This window comes from Schistocerca gregaria, chromosome 7, assembly GCF_023897955.1.
Source record: "Schistocerca gregaria isolate iqSchGreg1 chromosome 7, iqSchGreg1.2, whole genome shotgun sequence".
Taxonomy (NCBI): Eukaryota; Metazoa; Arthropoda; class Insecta; order Orthoptera; family Acrididae; genus Schistocerca; species Schistocerca gregaria.
Genome location: NC_064926.1, coordinates 189,610,841 through 189,633,307, shown reverse-complemented (window position 1 = coordinate 189,633,307; position 22,467 = coordinate 189,610,841). Strand labels below are relative to the sequence as shown.

The 22,467-nt window shown below is 43.1% G+C and overlaps 1 protein-coding gene across 2 annotated transcripts in view; it reads right to left on the bottom strand.

Moving 5' to 3' along the window:
* Window positions 1–22,467, bottom strand: part of LOC126281541 (leucine-rich repeat-containing G-protein coupled receptor 5-like) — a 685,956-nt gene that overhangs the window by 265,142 nt on the left and 398,347 nt on the right. For both annotated transcript variants that reach the window (XM_049980596.1, XM_049980597.1), the window contains exons 4-5: window positions 21,408–21,551; window positions 8,200–8,271 (exon numbers count right to left, since the gene is read on the bottom strand). In XM_049980596.1, coding sequence (XP_049836553.1) covers window positions 8,200–8,271; window positions 21,408–21,551 — 216 coding nt within the window. The remainder of the gene's footprint in view (window positions 1–8,199; window positions 8,272–21,407; window positions 21,552–22,467) is intronic.

Here is a 22,467-nt window from a genome sequence, read left to right as displayed (position 1 = left end):
AAGTGTGAGCAAGTGCACAACTAGAAAAACTGGCAAACAGGACCAGCTGACCCACTTGTGGAAAAGCAAGACAAATGCCAAGTGTTGGTTACTTGTACAGTTTGCTGGTGTCTGAAACTGAAACTCTGCAGGGAAACCTATGAGTCACGTAACGCTCTAACGCTGAAAGCCTGCTAACTAGTGTGAATACATGGATATCCAATCAAAAAACTGTGGTTGCCGACATCGGTTTGAAAGTTTAGTTTATACCTGTTTTATGGGATAGGAAAATAATATCAAGAAAATGAGGTACCTGTTACGCATCATTGTTTCCAATTTTTCTCTCTTCAGTTTCTCGTTTGCGCCCAGTCGCGTTTGGATTAGCGCTTCTCGAAATGTTAGCATTAAGGCTACTTACAGAAAATTGTTCTATTCCATGACCACTAGCTCAAGGAATTGCCTGCAGATGACAAGCGATGTGGTTCGTCTATACTTAATACTGTCAAGATTCTGGGGCTTCTCCAGTATTTACACTGTATTGGTGAAGTAGAAGAACCTCTTGGAATATGTATTTATTTTCATTATTTGCTGTATATTATGCCAAAGAACAGACATTACTTCCTCCATGTGCGTACTTGAATGTTTTCGCTATTTGTACTTTTTCCTCAACCGTTCGAGTGATATGTAGAAAGGTCGATGAAATCTTCCCGGGCTTCCATCCGGGTAGCTGCGTCGAAAATCTTCGACGTTTCGATGAGTTGTCATTCTAATCATCATCGCCAGGAACGTCGCGGATTTTCGACGCATCTATCCGGATAGAAGCCCGAGAAGATTTCATCAGCAATATACACCGGGAAAGCTTACATTCACATACTGAAAGGTTGTCTCCAACGTGTACAGATGCAAAAATGCTGTAATAGTAGTCGACAGAAATGAAAGGGAAGCAGTAGCAGAGAAGGGAGTAGGAGAAGTTTGCAAGACGTCCCGTATGTTATTCAATCTACATTCACATACTGAAAGGTTGTCTCCAACGTGTACAGATGCAAAAATGCTGTAATAGTAGTCGACAGAAATGAAAGGGAAGCAGTAGCAGAGAAGGGAGTGAGAGAAGTTTGCAAGACGTCCCGTATGTTATTCAATCTACAGTGTCCCTCCTAAGGGTCATTAGCTACCCTTTCTCTGATGTTTCAGCAGATAACTCCAATTTCCTTTCTGCAATGTGTAGCTGGAGTCAACCAAAACATTTACTCCTTATCGCGTCTTCTACGTTTCAACAAAATAATTCAGTTTTCTCTAATGAAATTTGTAAATGTACTTTTTCTGCACATTCTCACTTTGGGCTCTGGACAATTTAAAAGCTGTGAAAAATATTTTCTTTATTTGTCAGGGCCAATTTACAATCTTGTTTTCGAAAGAAAAGCTTTTGTGGTGAGTAAACTTTGATCTGATTTGCGAAGCTCTTATAGAAATCGTGTGTATTGTAGTTTTTGTTGCAGGTGTTTCCACCTGATTAACTGCAGCCTGCTCACCCTCTGTCAGTATCGCCAGGTCGTCCGCAAATGCAAGATATGGTATGCAGAGACTCTTTTTGGCAACACCCAGTCGGATTGGCTTCCAAACCTAACATTTCTTGATTTCTTTCTCCCATTCTTCCATAACTTAGTCGAGAATTACGTTGAATAGAGTAGGAGACTGTCCATCACCTTGTCTCACACCTGTTTGAATGACGATGGGTTCTGAGATCTCCCCCATAAATTTTACTTTATATTTCGTGCCAATCAGTGTTTTTTTTATGATTTATCGTGTACTGAGATATAATCCCACCTCTTCTAAAATTTGGAGTAGTGAGAGCCTGTCTATTAAATCGTATGCTTTTTGAAATCTACATATGTGCGTACTACAGGTTTTTGTCTGAGAGCCCGCATTTTAAGTATGGCTTAAGGGTTGGGCATTTGCTCAGGATATGATCTGTCGGACTGGATCCTGCCTGATATTCTTCTACTTTGAAATATAATTTCTGCTGTGTTCTATTCAAGAAACAATCTGATAGAATGTTTGAGGTGACAGGTAATTCAAAGTTCCCACCCCCCCCCCCCCTATAGTTGTTTTCATCTGATTTATTACCTTTTTTACGCGGTGGAGGGGTCAGAGCAGTCTTCCAGTCATCTGGGATTTTTTCGATTTGCCAGGTGTTTCGCATTATTTGAGTGCTTTCTTTGAATGAATTTGGGCTTAAATTTTTCAAGAGCTCTGCTACAATTCCGTCCACCCCTGATGTTTTATTGCTTTTAAGTATCCTGATATGAGCATAAATTTCTTATTGTTTTGGTGGTGACGAGTTCTGTGGTGAGATTTCTGGCTGCACATTCGGGAATCTCTCTTTGGATTCTGGACAATTTAGAAGCTGTGAGAAGTATGTGGCTAGTACCTGGCAATTTTCTTTATTTGTCAGGGTCAATTTACAACCTTGTTCTCGAAAGCAAAGATTTTGTGGTGAGTACCCTTTCATCTGGTTTCCGAAGCTCTTATATAAATCGTGTGTATAGTAGGTTTTGAAGTTTTCTTCGATTGACTGCAGTTGCTCACTGACAGATTTTCGTTCGTCTTAAAGTCTTCGAAGTCTCTTTGTGCATTTCGAAAAATTTCTTCTGTGTTTCTGCTGTTTTGTTGTAGTTCTAATTTTTAAATGCCTTTCTTCTTTCTTCTAGTCTGTTCTCGAAATCTTGAATTCACCAAGAATTTTTTTTTTTTTTTTGTGTAGGGGGATTAGATCTTTTGCTGTTTTGATGATCTTAGTTTGATATATCTCCCAATCTTCTGCGTGTTGTTCTTGCCATTTTTCAGTGATTATGGAGACTTTGATTTGGGGTAGATTAAATTTTGCGATCAACGTTGCTTTTCTTTTGAATTTCCTTTTGGCTGTGAATTTAATTTTTATTCTCGTTAAACAATTATCCGAATCGATATTTGCACATCTGCATACTTGCTCATCGTGACTTTCTTTTTGGTAGTCACAGGAAATTGCAACATGATCAATCTGAAAATCTCCCAAATCATCGATGGGTAATTGCCACGTTTTCTGTTTTTTGGGATGTTTTCGAAGTGAGGATATAATTTTTAGGTTGTTTTGTTGGCATAATGCAATGAGCCGTATGCCATTTCTGTTAGTAAATTTGTATGCTGATTAGTTTCCTACTGTCTTCTTGTATCTGCGTTCTCTACCAATTTGTGCAATCAAGTCACAGAGCAGGATTTTCATACCATCTTTTGGAATTTTGACTATCTCTGTTTCAAGTTCTTCCCAGAATCTTTCTATTTTTTCAGGCTCTTTTTTATTAACAACACATGTTGGTACAGATACATTAATAAAGTTGTAGTTTTTGTTTGTGTGTTTGATTCTTAGGATCATTAGTCGATTGTTTATTGGATTCACATCTGTTACTGAGTCGAGCACTTTCTTGTCTACAATAAAGGCCATTCCAAATAGTGCTGCTCCTTTGCCAATTTTCTTGTTTGTTCCTCTTTTGAAGACTCTGTAATTATTGTAGTCTATCGTTTCTGAATCTGTATAGCGTGTTTCTTGCAAGGCGAGAATTAGATTTTTTTGTTTTCATAAGTTCTGTTGTGAGATTGTGTAATTTTCCTGCTTGAATAAGTGTCTGATTATTATTAGTATTATCATTATTATTATTTCCTCACTTTATTTGACATTTTGATTGTAGGTCCCTTGAAACGTATAATGTAAAAGTCTGAAGAGGTCTTAGGATTTTTTAATCTTTGTCCGATGTCTACATTTATTACTGGAAATAACAGCAATAAAGAGCCAAAAATCGGTTGTTTCAGAAACCGGTAATTTTAAGTGGTTTCAACAGTCAGGTTGAACTGGAGACGAAAAAAAAATTCAGTTTAACCGAAAACCCGTCGTTTCAGCGTTAATCGCCATACGTACCTGACAGTAACATTTGATAGTCTGACGTCAATAGTCCGATGAAAGTGATAGAGTGCGCGATTAAATCGTTAGGATGTTTCGCTTATTTAGTTCAGCTGGCTCTCGGATACTGCAAGTATTCAAAACGTAATATCATCCATTGCCAGAATTTTAAGCTTACTTAAAATCAACAATAGTATAGAAATGATTGCAACCAAAATTGGCATTTTGTCTGTACTGCTTGGCGTCCACATTTCACGTCCGTACACTACATACACTCTCAGAAAGAAACTTACGTTTAAATTTACGTTCAGTGTTTAACGAAGCTCTCATTTTTAGAAACGCTTTTCTTGCTATCGAGTGTCTGCATTTTATGTAACTACTTTAGCCATCGCAATTTCTTTTTTTCTTTTTCTTCCTCATTCCTTCAGTATGACGTGATTTAATTCGGCTGCACCCCATCACTGTTGTTCTAAATATACTGCTCTTGGTGTTATAATCTATTTTCATGACACTGTTCACTCCTTTCCACTGGTCTTCCTAGAGCCTTGTCGTCTTTGGCACGATTACAATGTCATTGATAAAGAAATAGTTTCTATTTCTTCTCGGTGAAATACAGTGAAGCCCCAAAGAAACTGGAATAGACATGCGTATTCAAATAAAGAGATACGTAAACAGCCAGAATACAGCGCTGCGGAAGGCAACACCTATATAAGACAACAAGTGTCTGGCGCAGTTGTTAGATCGGTTACCGCTGCAACAATAGTAGGTTATCAAGAGTTAAATGAGAACATGATGTTATAGTCGGATCACGAGCGACGGGACACAGCATCTCCGAGATAGCGATGAAGTGGGGATTTTCCCGAACGACCATTTCAGGAGAGTACCGTGAATATCAGGAAAACGGTAAAAAGTTAAATCTTCGACATCGCTGCGCCGGAAAAACGGTATATCATCGATATGGGATTTCGGCGCCGAAGGCCCACTAGTGTAACCATGATGACTGCACGATACAAAGCTTTCCGCCTCGGGTGGAACCGCCAACACCGACACTACACTGATGATGAATGAAAACATGTTCCTTATCGGCAGAGTCTCGTTTCAAATTGTTTCTATCGGATGGACGTGTACGGGTATTATACAAACTCATGAGTCCATGGACTCTGCATGTCAACAGGGGGCTGTTCAAGCTGGCGGAGGCTCTGTAATGGTGTGGAGCTTGTGCAGTTGGAGTGATATTGGCCCCTGCTATGTCTAGATACGACTCTGACAGGTGACAAGTACATGAGCATCCTGTTTGATCACCTGCATCCATTCATGTCCATCGTGCATTCCGACGGGCAATTCCAGCAGCATAATGAGACATTCCACACGGCCAGAATTGCTAAAGTGGTTCTAGGAACACTCTGTGTTTAAACACTACCGAAACACTTCCCAAACATGAACATTACAGAGCATATCTACGGTGCCTTGCAACATGTTAAAAAGAGATCTCCACCCCCTTGCACTATTAGGGATTCATGGTGTCAGTTCCCTCCAGCACTACTTCAGACATTAGTCGTGTCCATACCACGTCGTGTTGCGGCACTTCTGCGGGCTCGGGATGCGCTACACGATATTAGGCAGCCGTACCAGTTGCTTTGGCTTTTCAGTGTATAACGCTTTTCCAAATTTCTCTTTGGTTTCCTTCAATGCACGCTTTATGAAAGCCAAATCAATAAACAGCACTTCCTCAGTAAACTGACTCTCTCGCCGCCTCTTGTATAACAGCACATAATAAACGAAAAACACAAAATGTATCACTCCTTTCTCCGCTGTTGCCCCTCTAGCTCGCTCACGGCTTTTCGAATTCATCGCTTGCGACAACTAGACGGAAGGGACACTTCAGCGATTGCCACAGATCGTTCCGCGAAAATAAACGGAGCCAGTAAGAAGCTTTTGTGCACCGATGATTTGAATCCACCACCATTTCTCCTAACAGTCAATGATAAATGAAACACTGCAATAGCATAGTATGAGCTCTCAAAGAAGAAAAATAACGTAGAAGTATACAGGGTGCAGCGCTTAAATCGAGAAAAATTAAACTTTTTGTAAAAAAGCAGATTTATTGAAACAAAATAAAAATGAAAACGAAAATCCTTTTACATACAAGTTGTGGTATCTTTCAAGAATAACATTACTCGACGTAATCCCCTTCAGCTGCAATGACTCCCTCCAGTCTTATCCTGAAACGACCGCACGCACTCTTTAAAACAGCGCTGTCCATATTTGCGAATGCTGCTTCGACAGCGGTGCGGTAGAGATGCGACATTAGGGTACCTCATCTTATTGCTAACCCTTTCGACTACGTTCCAAATATAGTAATCGAGGGGGTCCAAATCCGGGCTATTCGGAGTCAGAACTCCTTTGACCAGAACATGTTAATGTCCAGAATGAGATTTCCACTCTGCAGTGGAGTGTGCGCTGATATGAAACTTCCTGACAGATTAAAACTGTGTGTCAGACCGTGACTCGAACTTGGGACCAGAAGAGCCTCTGTGAAGCTTGGAAGGCAGGAGACGAGGTACTGGCAGAATTGAAGCTGTGAGGACGGACCGTGAATCGTGCTTGGGTAGCTCAGTTGGTAGAGCACTTGCCCGAGAGAGGCAAAGGTCCCGAGTTCGAGTCTCGGTCTGGCACACAGTTTTAATGTGTCAGGAAATTTCGCATCTGCGCACACTACGCTGCAGAGCGGAAATCTCATTCTGGAAACATCCCCTAGGCGGTGACTAAGTCATGTCTCCGTAATATTCTTTCTTCCAGGAGTGGTAGTTCTGCAAGTTTCGCAGAAGAGCTTCTGTGAAGTTTGGAACGTACGACACGAGGTACTGGCAGAATTGAAGCTGTGAGGACGGATCGTGAATCGTGCTTGGGTAGCTCAGTTGGTAGAGCACTTGCCCGCGAGAGGCAAAGGTCCCGAGTTCGAGTCTCGGTCTGGCACACAGTTTTAATGTGTCAGGAAATTTCGCATCTGCGCACACTACGCTGCAGAGCGGAAATCTCATTCTGGAAACATCCCCTAGGCGGTGACTAAGTCATGTCTCCGCAATATTCTTTCTTCCAGGAGTGGTAGTTCTGCAAGTTTCGCAGAAGAGCTTCTGTGAAGTTTGGAACGTACGACACGAGGTACTGGCAGAATTGAAGCTGTGAGGACGGATCGTGAGTCGTGCTTGGGTAGCTCAGATGGTAGAGCACTTGCCCGCGAAAGGCAAAGGTCCCGAGTTTGAGTCTCGGTCTGGCGCGCAGTTTTAATCAGTCAGGAAGTTTCATGTTAACGTTATCCGTATGATCCGGTGGACCGTCCTTTTCGAAAGACATAATGTTTACCAGAGGCCACAGTTACCATCCACGGTTTCACGACACTTCTCAAAATTTGCAGATTTTGTGACAGTTTGTCTCTTTTCAAAGAAATGCAGCGGCATTATATCACCTTCACTGGACATAACACCTAGGACTTGAACCCCAGATTTCTCCGAAGCATCATACTTGTTCACAATATCGTAAATAGTTGACCTCGGGTACCCGAAGAATCGAACTGTTCCAGTGGGCGAACAACCAGCGCGAAGACTTTCGATAATCGCGGCCCCTCGGTTGTACTCCCCACTTGTCCGTAACATTTTCAAGTTCTCACTACTTACTAGATTCTTATGGCTTTCAAGAACACCAACCACGATGTTTGGTAGAACTACGATATGGCGGGAAATTCAAATCAAAAATTGTTCAGATTTGAGCGCCACATCCTGTAGAGTTGTGAGGTGTATGTTACGGTTGACGTAAAAATGTTACATTTTGAGATTACTGTAGGCCCGGTAACAAAGCTCACGCTTCGCAGTTGCCGTTCTATGCAACGACCGTCAGCGGCGTAAATGAATCACACAGAACAAGGCGCAGTTATAACTTGCGCCGCAGTGTTGAGCCCTCGGTGTTTGCACGCCATCAATTATGTTGGCAGAGAGCGTAATACTGTACGCATTCGTCAGCGACGCCATTAATGGAGAAACATTTGCGCTAACCGCGCAGTTGTCATCACAATCCGGCAGCAAATCTATTTTACGTTATTACGCTCCACCCCACGGCTGCAGCCCCACCCAGAACTGCGTCTCTCGTGGCTCCGCCAGTAGCCATTTCTCCTGGCCAAAGGAGCGACATTCTCGCGCTCCACTGTAATGCAGGGAATGGACAATCGTAACTACACAGGCGGTTGGGCAGAATTAAAACCAGCTAGTAGTAAATAGAGAGGGGTCTATACTTACAGCACAACCAAGTTTGGCAGCCGTGGAAAATCTCCCGCAGAAATGGACGTCACGAGGTTGTTGGCCAGGTTCCTGTTAACAGCAAAACAGTGTTTTGTAAGTCCTGTGTGGTAAAGAAAAAAAAACTGAAATTCACTGCGTACACACGTGCGCACAGCAAGCGGACGACCTAAAAGCTAAACTTCTACAAAAGACTATTGCAAAGACGTGTGAATTTTGCAATTTCGAAAGTGAAGTAGACAAAGAAGATATAGGAGCAAGAAAGACAAAGCATCAATTACTGCGCAAGACCCAAGAACTTTCCCTAAAAGGAAACAACCGCTAAAATACAAAAGCACAGACTTCGAAACCGGAAAAAAATATTCATAAAAAGCAATACTTGGAATACATCTCTGTAGCGAGAGGAAACGTGGACGATCGGGAAGATAGAAATGAATCTATCAGACGTCCCTCAAATGTGGTCTTTGAGGATACTGCTGAAAATTAAACGAATTGTAGAGCAAGCAAAAGTGATCTGGCAATTTGAGATGATACTGACAGAGAACGCAATGAACGGAGGGGAGAGATTTGGTGGGCAAGTATTTGGAAATGAGTCGCTACTGAAAAATATACTAGATATAATGGTCAAAGGCAGCAGTCGTAACTATAGGCCTATACGTGAACGTTAAAGGTAGATCGCGGTAATGTGCAATGGCAAATGAGAGGATTTGAAAGATGCTTTAAAACAGTCTTTGGGTTCTGGTTAACTATTTTTAAATATGAGTGCACATTCTGTAAGAATTGTCGAAAAGACGTTATATTCCACTTCTGGCTGTAAAATCTTCTACTGCCTTCAGCACAATATAACGTCCTTTTTGCCGGTACTTCAATACAATTTATTATCAAATCGCTGTGTAATAAAGAAGAATGTTGACAAGAAACCGCGCTTTCCGGATATGAAAACTACGGATCAATAGCAACGCAGCTAGCATTCAACACATTGAATTTTATGAAGCACAAAATGAAGGGCAAATAGCAATTTAACCTCTTCCACACATTCTAAATTGGACATTACCCCCTGTTGGGCTACTTCAGAAGAGCGTAAACGTCAAAATACATTCCGAAACCAATCACATGCGACTAGTTCAATGAATTCTGTAGCATTTGGTAGAGAACTATACAACACTGGAGTACCTTACCGGTTAGGCAGAGAAATTTCGAAACGATTACAGTCCCGCCTCCATTGTAACTACTTACCAGCTTTCTGTTGAAAATAATAAGTGTTTGTATAGTCCAGATTACGTATTAATGCTTGCATTGGCGTAAAACAAGGCTGCTTACAATATCGGCTGTTTTCTGTAGTTTCTCTCTCTCTCTTAACATTGAAAATATGGCTTTCCAATTGTGAAAACCAATGATTTCAATACGAGGTTTACAGGTGACATATGAACCAGAATAAGTGCGTAGAGTAAAGTCTTCTGAAGTTTGAAGTATAAAAAGTACAAGAGTAAATTTTTGTCGTATTCAGTACTTATAAATTAAAAATAATGCAAAATGGCTTAAATTAGAGTAAGAATAAGTGAATCATCAAAATTATCCTAGTAAGCAAGCTTAAGCAAGGTAAAGAGGAAGGCATCAGAAACAAATCAAGACCAGTTAATAATGTTTACACTTTCAGATTTAAGGTTAATGGACACAGAATTGGTGAAATGGTATCTGAAACACTGGGTCTGGCGCAGAGTCATGAACGCAGGTAAGCTGTAAGGTTAGCAGAAGGAAGCTAGACCAATTCAAAATACACTTAAAAATTAAATGAGAAGTAAAATGTAGAATGAAAAGGGACTAATATGGAGAGATGAATAAGAAAAATGTGAATTAGTGTTTTACGTTTTGTCGACGAATAGGCAGTTATAGATGCAGTCAAGCTCGCGATGAAGAGAGATGAGAGAAAAGGGAAGAAAAATGATCATACTATTTTTGAAAGAATTCGCCTTAAGCGATTTACAATCCATGAGAAGCATAAATGAAGAAGGCCGGATGGAGATTTGAAGCATCGTTCAACCGGAAACAAGACGAGTATCTTAATCAGTGCTCCAGCACGTTCGGTTGCATTATGAAAAACAGAAGAAAATATTTACGAAAAGAAACAGCGGCAGGCGTCAATTATACACCGTCATTCTGGTCAGTCTGCCAATTGAGCGAGCAGCAAAGGGAAGTATAACAACTGTCTACATATCAATACACACAAACAGCCATGGCGTTAATCGTTCCCCTAAATCGCCTGAGGCAAATCCTTGGATGGTTTCTTCCGAAAAAAGTGCGCCATCTCTAATGACCTCATCGTTCTAATGACCTCATCGTTCTAATGACCTCATCGTTCCTTCATTCGAAGCGATCGTTTCATGTGCAAGTTGACGAGTGCATATTTGTGAGTCTTTCCTCACACCATACATCATCATATCCTCAAATTCTGCTGAGCATACAGTTCATTGTCAAGAACCTTCATCATCTCTCTGTACTTGAATGCTGGGTTTCTGTTCAAGACAATAAGTTTCTTCCAAGTAGGATGACTCCTGTTGCGAAACTAGCTGTACAATACAGGGTTATCCATAAGTGCGAACAACCCTTTTTAAAGCGAAAACAGTTGGATAAACAAAAACTGAAAGTCATCTAGAACGAGATAGGTGCAGGGGGAAAAGTGTGAAGTATTATTAACATGGTGGCCATTTTGGAAGCCTTTTGTATTCAATTCGTAATTTTTAAATTTAAAGGGAATCGTGCGACGTTGCGAACATCTAGAGACTTACACGAGAAAACTAATTCTGGCATTCATTTGAGCACACATTTAGTCATTCTAGAGCTATAACTTTCCTCATTAGAGCTAACGTGAAAGATGATGACGAACACAAATCGAATGCATTAAGATCGTCCATATATCAAGAAAGTGGTGCACTCATGTTACTGCAGAATATTTCAACAATGTCACCCAGACAGACATCCCATTATCTACATAGCGGTGGTGTAATCTCTCGTAAAATTCCGTGAGACTGGTTCTGTCACAGACTAACCGAAAGCTGAACGACTGGGAACAGATGCAAAAGAAGTAATGTCTACAGCTGTTCTAGCATAGTTCAGTAAAGGTACAGAGCGCAGTGCTTGTATATCAATAATGAGAATCTCGATACGTGTGGTAGTTAACATCCAAGCAATGGGAGAAACTGATTACAACCACTCTGCAATGTGATGGACATGTCGAGGACATCCCTTTTCATGTGCTATCACAAGCATTTGCCATGTTCTGAACAACATGCGACATAATGGGAGAATGAATAAATCTTCCCTGAAGTCAAAGACACAGTTCTCGGGTAATTTTCTGTTCGTTATGCCAAATGAACTCCTTTGCGTTTTAAAACAATCTTTATCCAAGCTTCCTAAATGGCCGCCGTGTTGGGAACAAAGCCCCACAAGTATTCCTCATCGCCCATTTCATACTACCTTAAATATTCGTTTATTCACATGTTTCTGTTTTAGAGACTTCGTTCCAGACCAGTGGATCACCACTCAGATCAATATTCGTAGCAGTACACACATCTGCAGCTTGTATGAAATGCATGTCATTGTTATACAGAATATTGCTCCATCTCTGACAACCAGTGATGAAATTTAAACGGAAATAATCTACAGACAGGAAAAATCGCGGACGATTGTGTATTGTTTTCAAGGTTATTCCACCGACATCCAAGTAGCATGGAAGTAATTCATGTAAAACACAACAAGTTAACATAAGTATGCTTCACATGTGTTGTCCATTGAAGACCTCGTGAAGGGTGAAATACTGATTTGCAGCTATTGTTTCAAAATACGCCGGGATGCAAAACTTAAGCCGGAGTAGTTTTCCCATGATTTGTCACTGACTAGTAACATAGCTCGATGAAACATGGACCGTACATACAAAGAACTGCTACAATATAATAATGAAGGTGGTGGTTGCCGATGATGATGTGGTTGCTGTTTTCAGTCCGAAGATTGGTTTTATGCAGCTCTCCATGCTACTCTGTCGTGTTCGAGGCTTTTCATTTCCGAATAACTGCTACAACCTACATCTTTCTGAATCCTTCTACTGTATTCATCTCTTGGTCTCCCTACACAATTTTTACTCCCCCCCCCCCCCCAACCCCCCCACACACACATGCACTTCCCTCAAATACTATATTTGTGGTCCCTCGATGCTTCATAATGTATCCTATCAACCGATCCCTTCTTTTGGTCACGTTGTGCCACAAATCTCTAGTTTCCCCATTTCTTTTCAGTACCTCTTCCTCACTACTTACGTGATCGACCCACCTAATCTTCAGCATTCTTCTGTAGCATCACATTTCAAAAGCATCTATTCACTGTTTCTCTAAACTGTTTATCGTGCATGTTTCACTTCCGCAAGTGGCTACACTACAGACAAATACTTTCAAGAAAAATCTTCCTAGCACTGAAATGTATATTCGGTGTTACAGACTTCTCTTCTTCAGAAATCCTTTTCTTGCCATTCCAGTCTACATTTTATCTCCTCCCTAATACGGCCATCATCAATTCTTTTGCTGCCCGAATAGTAAAACATAGTTAACATCGAGTATAGATTTAGTGTCAGGAAGTCGTTTCTGAAAGTATTTGTATGGAGTGTAGCCTTGTATGGAAGTGAAACATGGACGATAGCTAGTTTGGACAAGAAGAGAATAGAAGCTTTCGAAATGTGGTGCTACAGAAGAATGCTGAAGATTAGATGGGTAGATCAAATAACTGAAGAGGAGGTATTGAATAGAATTGGGGAGAAGAGGAGTTTGTGGCACAACTTGACAAGAAGAAGGGACCGGTTGGTAGGACATGTTCTGAGGCATCAAGGGATTACAAATTTACCATTGGAGGGCAGCGTGGAGGGTAAAAATCGTAGAGGGAGACCAAGAGATGAATACACTAAGCAGATTCAGAAGGATGTAGGTTGCAGTAAGTACTGGGAGATAAAGAAGCTTGCACAGGATAGAGTAGCATGGAGAGCTGCATCAAACCAGTCTCAGCACTGAAGACCACAACAACAATCTGTTTCCCATAGAAACACCTGATTTAATTCCTCTACCTCCATTATCCTTGCTTTTCTTTTGTTGATATTCATCTTATATCCTCTTTTCAAAACACTGTCAATTCTGTTCAACTCCTCTTCCAGGTTCTTTTGTGTCTCTGCCAGAATTACAGTGTCAAAATTTTTATTTGCTCTCCATGAATTTTAACTTGTACTCCAAATTATTCCTTATTTTCCTTTATTGCTTGTTGAACATACAGATTGAACAACACTGGAGATGGGCCAGAACCCCGTCTCACTCCCTTCTCAACCATTCTTTCCCCTTCATGCCTCCTGTTTCTTATTACTGCCGTCTGGTTTCCGTACAAGTTGTAAATAGCCATTTTGCTCCCTGAATTTTATGCCTCAGAATTTCAAAGAGATTATCCCAATCAGCATTTCCAAAAGTCTACAAATACTATAGATGTAGGTTTGACTTTCCGTAACCTATCTTCTAAGAAATTCGTAGGGTCAGTACTGCCTCGTGTGTTTATCCAGAATCCAAACTGATCTTCCCAAAGGTATGCTTCTACCAGTTTTTCCATTCTTCTGTAAATAATTCGTGTTAGTATCTTGCAATCATGATTTATCAAACTGATAGTTGGGCAATTTTCATACCTGTCAGCAACTGCTTACTTTGGAATGGGAATTACCACACTCGTCTTGAAGTATTAGGGTATATCCGCTCGTCTCATAAATCTTGCACATCACGCGAATGAGATGGGTTGAGGCTGGCTTTCCAAATGCTATCCATAGTTTCGACGGAATGTTGCCTTAGATCGTTCAGAGCTTTGTCAAATTCTTCTCGCCATATCATATCTCCCATCTCATCTTCATCTACGTCCACTTTCCTTTCTATAATTTTGCTTTCAAGTTCATCTCCCTTGTATAGACTCTCTACATACTTCTTCTACTTTTCCGCTTTTCCTTCTTTGCTTAGGACTGGTTTGCATTTCCCGTCAGTCTCATGTTTTAGACTTTGTACTCCCTTTCGCCTGCTTCATTTGCTGCATTTTGAAATTCTCCTTTCACCAATTAAATTCAATATCCCTTGTGTTATCCAAAGAGTCCTCCTAGGTCGTTCTTTGCTGCCTTCACTATGTCATCTCCTGAAACTACCCATTCGTCTTCTACTGTATTCCTTTCCCATGATCTAGTCAACCGTTACCGGATGTGCCTCTGAAGCTTTCAACAACCTCTGGTTCCTTCAACTTATCCAAGTCCCATCTAGTTGCATTCCTACCTCTCTCCAATTTCTTCAGTTATAATCTATAGTTCATAACCAATAAATTGTGATCAGAGCCCACATCTGTCCATGGAAGTATCTTATAGTTTAATATCCCTTTCTTAAATCCCTGTTTAATCATTATATAATCAATCTGAAAGCTGCCGGTGACTCCAGGTCTCTTTCACGTATACAGCGTTCTTTTATTATTCTTAAACTAAGTGTTAGCGATGATATAAATTCTGTTCTGTGCAAAACTTTACCGGCAGCTTCCTTTCTCATTCTTTTCCCTAGGTCCATATTCACCTAGTACTTTTTATTCTCTTGTTTTTCCTACTATCTAATTCCAGTCCCCAATCACACGTTTTCGTCTTCTTTAACTGTCTGAATAATTTCTTTTACCTCTTCATAAACTTGTTCAGTCTCTTCAACATCTTCGGAGCTAGTTGACATGTAAACTTGTACTACTGTGGTAGGTGCGGGCTTCGTTTGCGTGTTGGCTGCCTTAAAGCGTTCACTATCCTGGTCACAATAGCTTACTCGCATTCATATTTTTTTATTCGTTATTAAACCCACTCCTCGTTACCCTTATCAGACTTTGTATTTATAACCTTTTATTCACTGACCAGAAGTCCTAACTTCACTAATCTCCACTATATCTAACTTCAACCTATCAATTTCCCTTTTAAATTACATAATGTACCCGCCAAATTAATGGATCTAACATTACAGGCTCCGATCCGTAGAAAGCCAGATTTTGTTTTCTCCTGATAAGGACATCCTCCTGAGTAGTCCCAGCCAGAAGAACCAAATGGAGGATTACTTTACCTCCAGAATACTTTACGCAAGTGGAGGTAATCATCACTTAACCATACCGTTGGCTGCATGTCCTCAGAAAAAATTACGCCTGTAGTATACCCTGTCTTTCAGCCCTTCGCAGCAGCAGCACAGCAAAGCTGTTTTGGTCGATGTTACGCGGCCAGATCAATCAATCATCCAGACTATTACCCTTGCAGCTGTTGAAAAGGCTGCTGCCCCTCTTCAGGAAGCACACGTTTTTCGTAGCCTCTCGACAGATACCACTCCGTTGTGGATGTGCGTACTGTACGGCTATCTATCGCTGAGGCACGCGAGCCACCCCACCGACGGCAAGGTCCATAGTTTACGGGGGATGTACGGAACTGGTAAAAATACACAATGAGACGGACAGAAATGACATTTTATACAAATGTAAATAATTACACTGAAGTCCCCGTGATTTATGATGGTCCCCCGGACATTACAAGAGGTGGGACATGGTTGTTAACAGAGTGTGTGGCTACCACGGAGCAAAGCTAGCTCTGCAACGTGGTCTCATGGTGGTTACAAGCTTGGTAAGGAGTTCTTGTGGTAGGGCGTCCCATTCGTCCACCAGCGTGGTTCACAGAAGCTGTATCATCGCTGTTGCCTGCGGACGTGCTGTAATATGTGTTCACAGTGCATCCGACACGTGCTAGGTGGGATGTAAGTAGAGGAAGCGAGCATGTGGCTTCTTCCGCCAAATGTCCGCTCACTGAAAGATCTCCTCTATCTGCGCCGTTCGGTGCGGTAATTATCTGTTATCCATATAAGTGAAGGCCGAATTCACCCCTGGAAAAACGATCATGGGGAAGGAGTATAGTGTCACAGCAACGTTGATCGGTGAGTATACAGTGTTAAAGGATTTCGAGATCAGTACGCCCAAGCAACATAACGCCTCCCCACACCAACACATCTGGACCACCAAAACGATCGTGTTCGACAATACTGGCCGCATCCTCATTTGCCGAGAGCAGGGAAAACATAATGTACCCAGGAATATTTTCGAACAAAATCGTTATGGTGGTCCAGATGTTACGATGTGTGGAGGCTTTATGTTTTGTGGTTGTACTGACCTCCACACCTTTGAACTCGGCACAATCTCTGGTCAACGTTATTTTGACAGTGTTATCTTCCCCCATATTCATCTTTTGAGGGGTGCATTCGCCCTTGATTTCGTTTTTGTGGGTGACAATGAGCGCCCGCATCGACTGCGCAGGTGGATGAACACTTGGAACGAGAGGATGTTCGGTGAAGGGACAGAATGACCGTTTCTGCGACTTGCATCCCATTGGGTTAAGGAGACTTTTGCACTCTGTCCACATGCATAGGATTATTTTGCTGAGCATGCATTGCTTTCCATTGTGATCACACACCCTGTTAATAATCATGTCCAGCCTATTGTAATGTCACAGAGATCATCATAAATCCCGGTGACTTCGTTGTAAGCACTCTGTTTTAGTATAGTCCGCCTGCTTAGCTGATTGGTTACGCGCTTGCCTACAATACAGCGGGCGAGCGTTCGATTACCGACCGGGTTGGAGATTTTTCTCCGCTCGCGGACCTGATGCTCTCCTCATCATCACTTCATCCTCATCACCGGCATGTGAGTCGCTCAATGTGGCGTCCACTGTAACGAGACTCAGCGGCCGAACTTTCTGGATGGGGCCTCCCGGCCGGCAGTGTAGTATTTTTTTCTTTTAGTATAAAAGTCATTTCCGTTAGTCTCATTGTGTATTTCTTTCAGTTACCTTCTGCCCAATTTTGGAGCAATTTTTTCTAGATATGTTTCAAGTTTCTTCGAGATACGTTACTTAGCAGTAACACATCATGTGAAACTTCCTTTCGTTCTTACGTTTTGCACACCAGTGTTGTTTCGGATCCGCTGTTTTGATCTTTAACATTCGTGACACTATAGGAAAGGGCTGCCCGAGGCAGCATTCGAAACTTCCACAGGATCCGTCGCGCGGTCCAAACTGTAGCGCCTAGAACCGCTAGCCATTTCATTGTTATTTTCACAATTTTTGATGCTACAGAAAATATGGAAATCTTCTACAGGACTTATTCTCTTTATTTATTTCCTGGGATTGTTTAAAATATCTGCTCTAGTTCTAATCTGTTTTGACCGTCGTACTTGTATGGAAGTGTTTTTACAATGATCAGAATTAACAAAATGAAAACTCACTGATGCCTTTCTGAGTAAAGTAACCCGTTTAATAAGCAATAATTTCTCTCCAAACATCGAGATGTTAACAAACAGACATTACAAAAATTTTGTGTGCTGAAATAAATTTCCCTTTCTATTTCGTTAGTAGTTGGCCCAATCCCAGACTCTTCAGTGTACAATTAAAGTACATATATACAGGGTATTCGGAAATCAATCCTAAGGAAATGCAATCCGACAACAAAGGAAGTAGGTTACAGTACGCTTGTTCGCCCAATGCTTGAATACTGCTCAGCAGTGTGGGATCCGCACCAGGTAGGGTTGATAGAAGAGATAGAGAAGATCCAACGGAGAGCAGCGCGCTTCGTTACAGGATCATTTAGTAATTGCGAAAGCGTTACGGAGATGATAGATAAACTCCAGTGGAAGACTCTGCAGGAGAGACGCTCAGTAGCTCGGTACGGGCTTTTGTTGAAGTTTCGAGAACATACCTTCACCGAAGAGTCAAGCAGTATATTGCTCCCTCCTACGTATATCTCGCGAAGAGACCATGAGGATAAAATCAGAGAGATTAGAGCCCACACAGAAGCATACCGACAATCCTTCTTTCCACGAACAATACGAGACTGGAATAGAAGGGAGAACCGATAGAGGTACTCAGGGTACCCTCCGCCACACACCGTCAGGTGGCTTGCGGAGTACGGATGTAGATGTAGATGTAGATGTAGAATTGTAAGACTTGCAGAGGAGAGCGAGCACGCAACGTTTTGAATAAGAACCTATGCTCGTAAACGTACCGTTTTCGTGCTACAGCTATTTGAAAACATGGTTGCTAGATAGATGTGCAACATGACAGACATTGGGGTGGGGGTGGGGTGGGTGGTTACGTCGGATTGGCTGAAGTCTGTTCTACCTTTCCGATCTGGTTCGATTCTCATCCAAGTGTCTGTGCGTGTTAGAGCAACATGTTTGAGTACGCGTTTGCTGAATACGCCGAAGTGTTCCTTCGCAATGGCGAAGTTCACGGTAGTAGAAGAGTCGCTCGTCGCCTTCGCCAAGATAGTCCTACACAGCGTATTACTCCATCGCATACCCGTAAATCAAAAACGGCTCTGAGCACTATGGGACTTAACATCTGTGGTCATCAGTCCCCTAGAACTTAAAACTACTTAAACCTAACTAACCTAAGGACATCACACAACACCCAGCCATCACGAGGCAGAGAAAATCCCCGACCCCGCCGGGAATCGAACCCGGGATATACCCTTAATTAAGCAACGGCTTCGAGAAAGCCTAACATCACCGTCAGCAAGCGTGACTGTGGGCCTCCTAGGGGACGCCGCACGCCCCCACTGCCACAGGCCGTACTGCAAGTAGATGAAATAAACCCTTCAACACGAGTAATTACACTAATGAGCGAAACTGTAAAAAAAATTTAGTACATGGGTCAAGCCTAATCCATTGTTTGTGAAAGTGGTAGCGTTACCAACGTGTATTCAAAAGGTTGTAGCACGAAAACGGTAAGTTTCCAGACGTGGGTTCCAATTCAAAATTTTATCTAATCATTCCCCTATACAAATTCGAGCAGCTTGCAGCGGGAATTTCAGAACACGCAGTAAGCACACACGTTTAATAAACATCATGTGTTGTTTGCTTGTTACTAAATGTGCATGTTCTTTTTTTGAGCGTGAAGTTAAAAATGTGCTACGCAGTTTAGAAATTGGTTGGGCTTCAATTACGGACCGAAATAGGTATATGTTTTCCACCGCGACAATCACGTCAGCTGACCGAGCGAGGTCGCGCAGTGGTTAGCACACTGGGCTCGCATTCGGGAGGACGACGGTTCAATCCCGTCTCTAGCCATCCTGATTTAGGTTTTCCGTGATTTCCCTAAATCGTTTCAGGCAAATTCCGGGATGGTTCCTTTGAAAGGGCACGGTCGATTTGCTTCTCTATCCTTCCCTAACCCGAGCTTGCACTCCGTCTCTAATGACCTCGTTGTCGACAGGCCAATTCCGCCACCACAAGGGCTATTCGCTCTCCAGTTACACTACTGTCCACTAAAATTGCTTCACCAAGAAGAAGTGCAGATGATACACGGTTATTCATTGGACAAATATATTGTACTAGAACTTGCATGTGATTACATTTTCACGTAAGTTGGGTGCATAGATCCTGAGAAATCAATACCCAGAACAACAACCTCTGGACATAATAATGTCCTTGATACGCCTGGGTATTGAGTCAAACAGAGCTTGGAAGGCATATATAGGTACAGCTTCCCATGCAGCTTCAACACGATACCACAGTTCATCAAGACTAGTGACTGGCGTATTGTGACGAGCCAGTTGTTCGGCCACCATTGACCAGACGTTTTCAATTGGTGAGAGACCTGGAGAATGTGCTGGTCAGGGCAGCAGGACAACATTTTCTGTATCCAGAAAGTCCCGTACAATACCTGCAACATGCGGTCGTGCGTTATCCTGCAGAAATGTAGCGTTTCGCAGGGATCGAATGAAGGGTAGAGCCACGGGTTATAACGTCCACTGTTCAAAGTACGTCATTGCAAACAAGAGATGACCGAGACCTGTAACCAATAGCACCCCATACCATCATGCCGGGTGATACGCCAGTATGACGATGACGTTCACCGCGATGTCGCCAAACACGGATGCGACCATCGTGATGCTGTATACAGAACCTGGATTCATCCGAAAAAATGACGTGATGCCACTCGTTCACCCAGATTCGTCTTGAGTGCACGATCGCAGGCGCTCCTGTCTGTGCTGCAGCGTCAAGGGTAACCGCATCCACGGTCTCCGAGCTGGTATTCCATGCTTCTGCAAACGTCGTCGAACTGTTCGTGCAGATGGTTGTTGTCTTGCAAACGTCCCCATCTGTTGACTCAGGGTTCGAGACGTGGCTGCACGATCCGTTACAGCCATGCGAATAAGATGCCTGTCATCTCGACTGCTAGTGATACGAGGCTGTTGGGATCCAGCACGGAGTTCCGTATTAACCTCCTGAAGACGCCGATTCCATAATCTGCTAACAGTCATTGGATCTCGATCAACGCAACAGCAATGTCGCGATACGATAAACCGTAATCGCGATAGACTACAATCCGACCTTCATCAAAGTCGGAAACAAGATGGTTCCCATATCTCCTCCTTACACAACGCATCATAACAACGTTTCACCAGGAAACGCAGGTCAACTGCTGTTTGTGTATGAGAAATCGGTTGGAAACTTTCCTCATGCCAGCACGTTGTAGGTGTCGCCACCAGCGCCAAACTAGTGTGAATGCCCTGGAAAGCTCATCATTTGCATATCTAAGCATCTTCTTCCTGTCGGTTAAATTTAGCGTCTGTAGCACGTCATCTTCGTGACGTAGCAATTTTAATGGCCAGTAGTGTAGAATGAAATGAAATGATCGATCGTACGGCATTTTTGGCCTTGACACCCCGTCTGGGGTAGTAACACATCGACTGCAAGTTTTTCAGTATGACGCAACGTCGGCGACTTGCGTATAGCGCGACCGCTACGGTCCCAGGTTCGAATCCTACCTCGGGCATGGATGTGCGTGATGTCCTTAGGTTAGTTAGGTTTAAGTAGTTCTACGTTCTACGGGACTGATGACCCCAGCAGTTAAGTCCCATAGTGCCCAGAGCCCTTTAAACCAATTGAACTTGCGTATTGACCGCGGGGGGGGGGGGGGGGGGGGGGGGGGATGAAATGATGAGGGCAACACGAACACCTAGTCCTCGTGCCGAGAAAATTGCCGACCCGGCTGGGAATCGAGACTGGAACCACAGCACCTATGTGCAGCAACGTCAACCACCAGCTGCGACTCTATACAGTTAAGGGCAAAGCTACAGCGACCAGTTGGTACTCACAGGGCCTCCAGGCGGACGAGAGGGCGCAGCGCAGCCGAGGGCACGCTGGAGAGCCGGTTGTCGTCCAGGCGGAGGTTCTTCAGCTGGCGCAGGCCCCACAGCGCCTCCCCAGGCAGCTGCCACAGCGAGTTCTGGTCCAGCTGCCTGCCAACACCACGATCAGCGCGTCTCAGCCACATGAGTTTCAGTCCGTGTAGAGTCAGAAGTAGACAGGGCGAGGGAGTGGGGGAGGGGGAGGGGAGGGCTGAGGAGTGAGGGGAAGTGGGATTGGTTGGATGAGTCGCTACAGATACCCAGTAAACTGAACTACTGACATCGGCACAGTGACAGCTCCGTCGCTGTTACACCTGAGACCTCAACTTTTTGTTTATACACGTCACAGAATGAAGGGTCATTTACAAAAGTAGAAAGAGGACGTAGAGAACGGCTCAAGTTGGCTTCTCCCGACGCCTCACTGGAAAGATCCTATAAGCGCCATCTTGTGTAAACAATAACTTTCTTAGTGTAATTCAGTGAGACATTTATGTTCGGTGTTTGTTGACAGCAGCAGCTAAAAGCCCAGTTTAACCTGCCAGGAAGTTTCATATCAGCGCACACTCCGCTGAAGAGTGAAAAACTCATTCTGGAAACATCCCCCAGGCTGTGGCTAAGCCATGTCTCCGCATATTCCTTCTTCCAGGAGTGCAAGTTCTGCAAGGTTCGCAGGAGAGCTTCTGTGAAGTTTGGAAGGTAGGAGACGAGGTACTGGTAGAAGTAAAGCTGTGAGGACGTGGCGTGCTTCGTGCTTGGGTAGCTCAGTTGGTAGAGCACTTGCCCACGAAAGTCAAAGGTCCCGAGTTCGAGTCTCGGTCCGGCACACAGTTTTAATCTGCCAGGAAGTTTCAGCAGAAGGTAAGTTGCCGGGAGAGCGTTCCGCCGCCGACGCGGAACGCTTTCCCGGCAACTTCTTGCCACGTGGGCCTGGCTTGCTCGTGGCCGTGTTCACGGGTCTTGAGCATTTCCTAGCGCGGCTTGCTGTTTGTCTGCAGTCGCGTGTCCTGACTGTCTCCGACTTGCACAG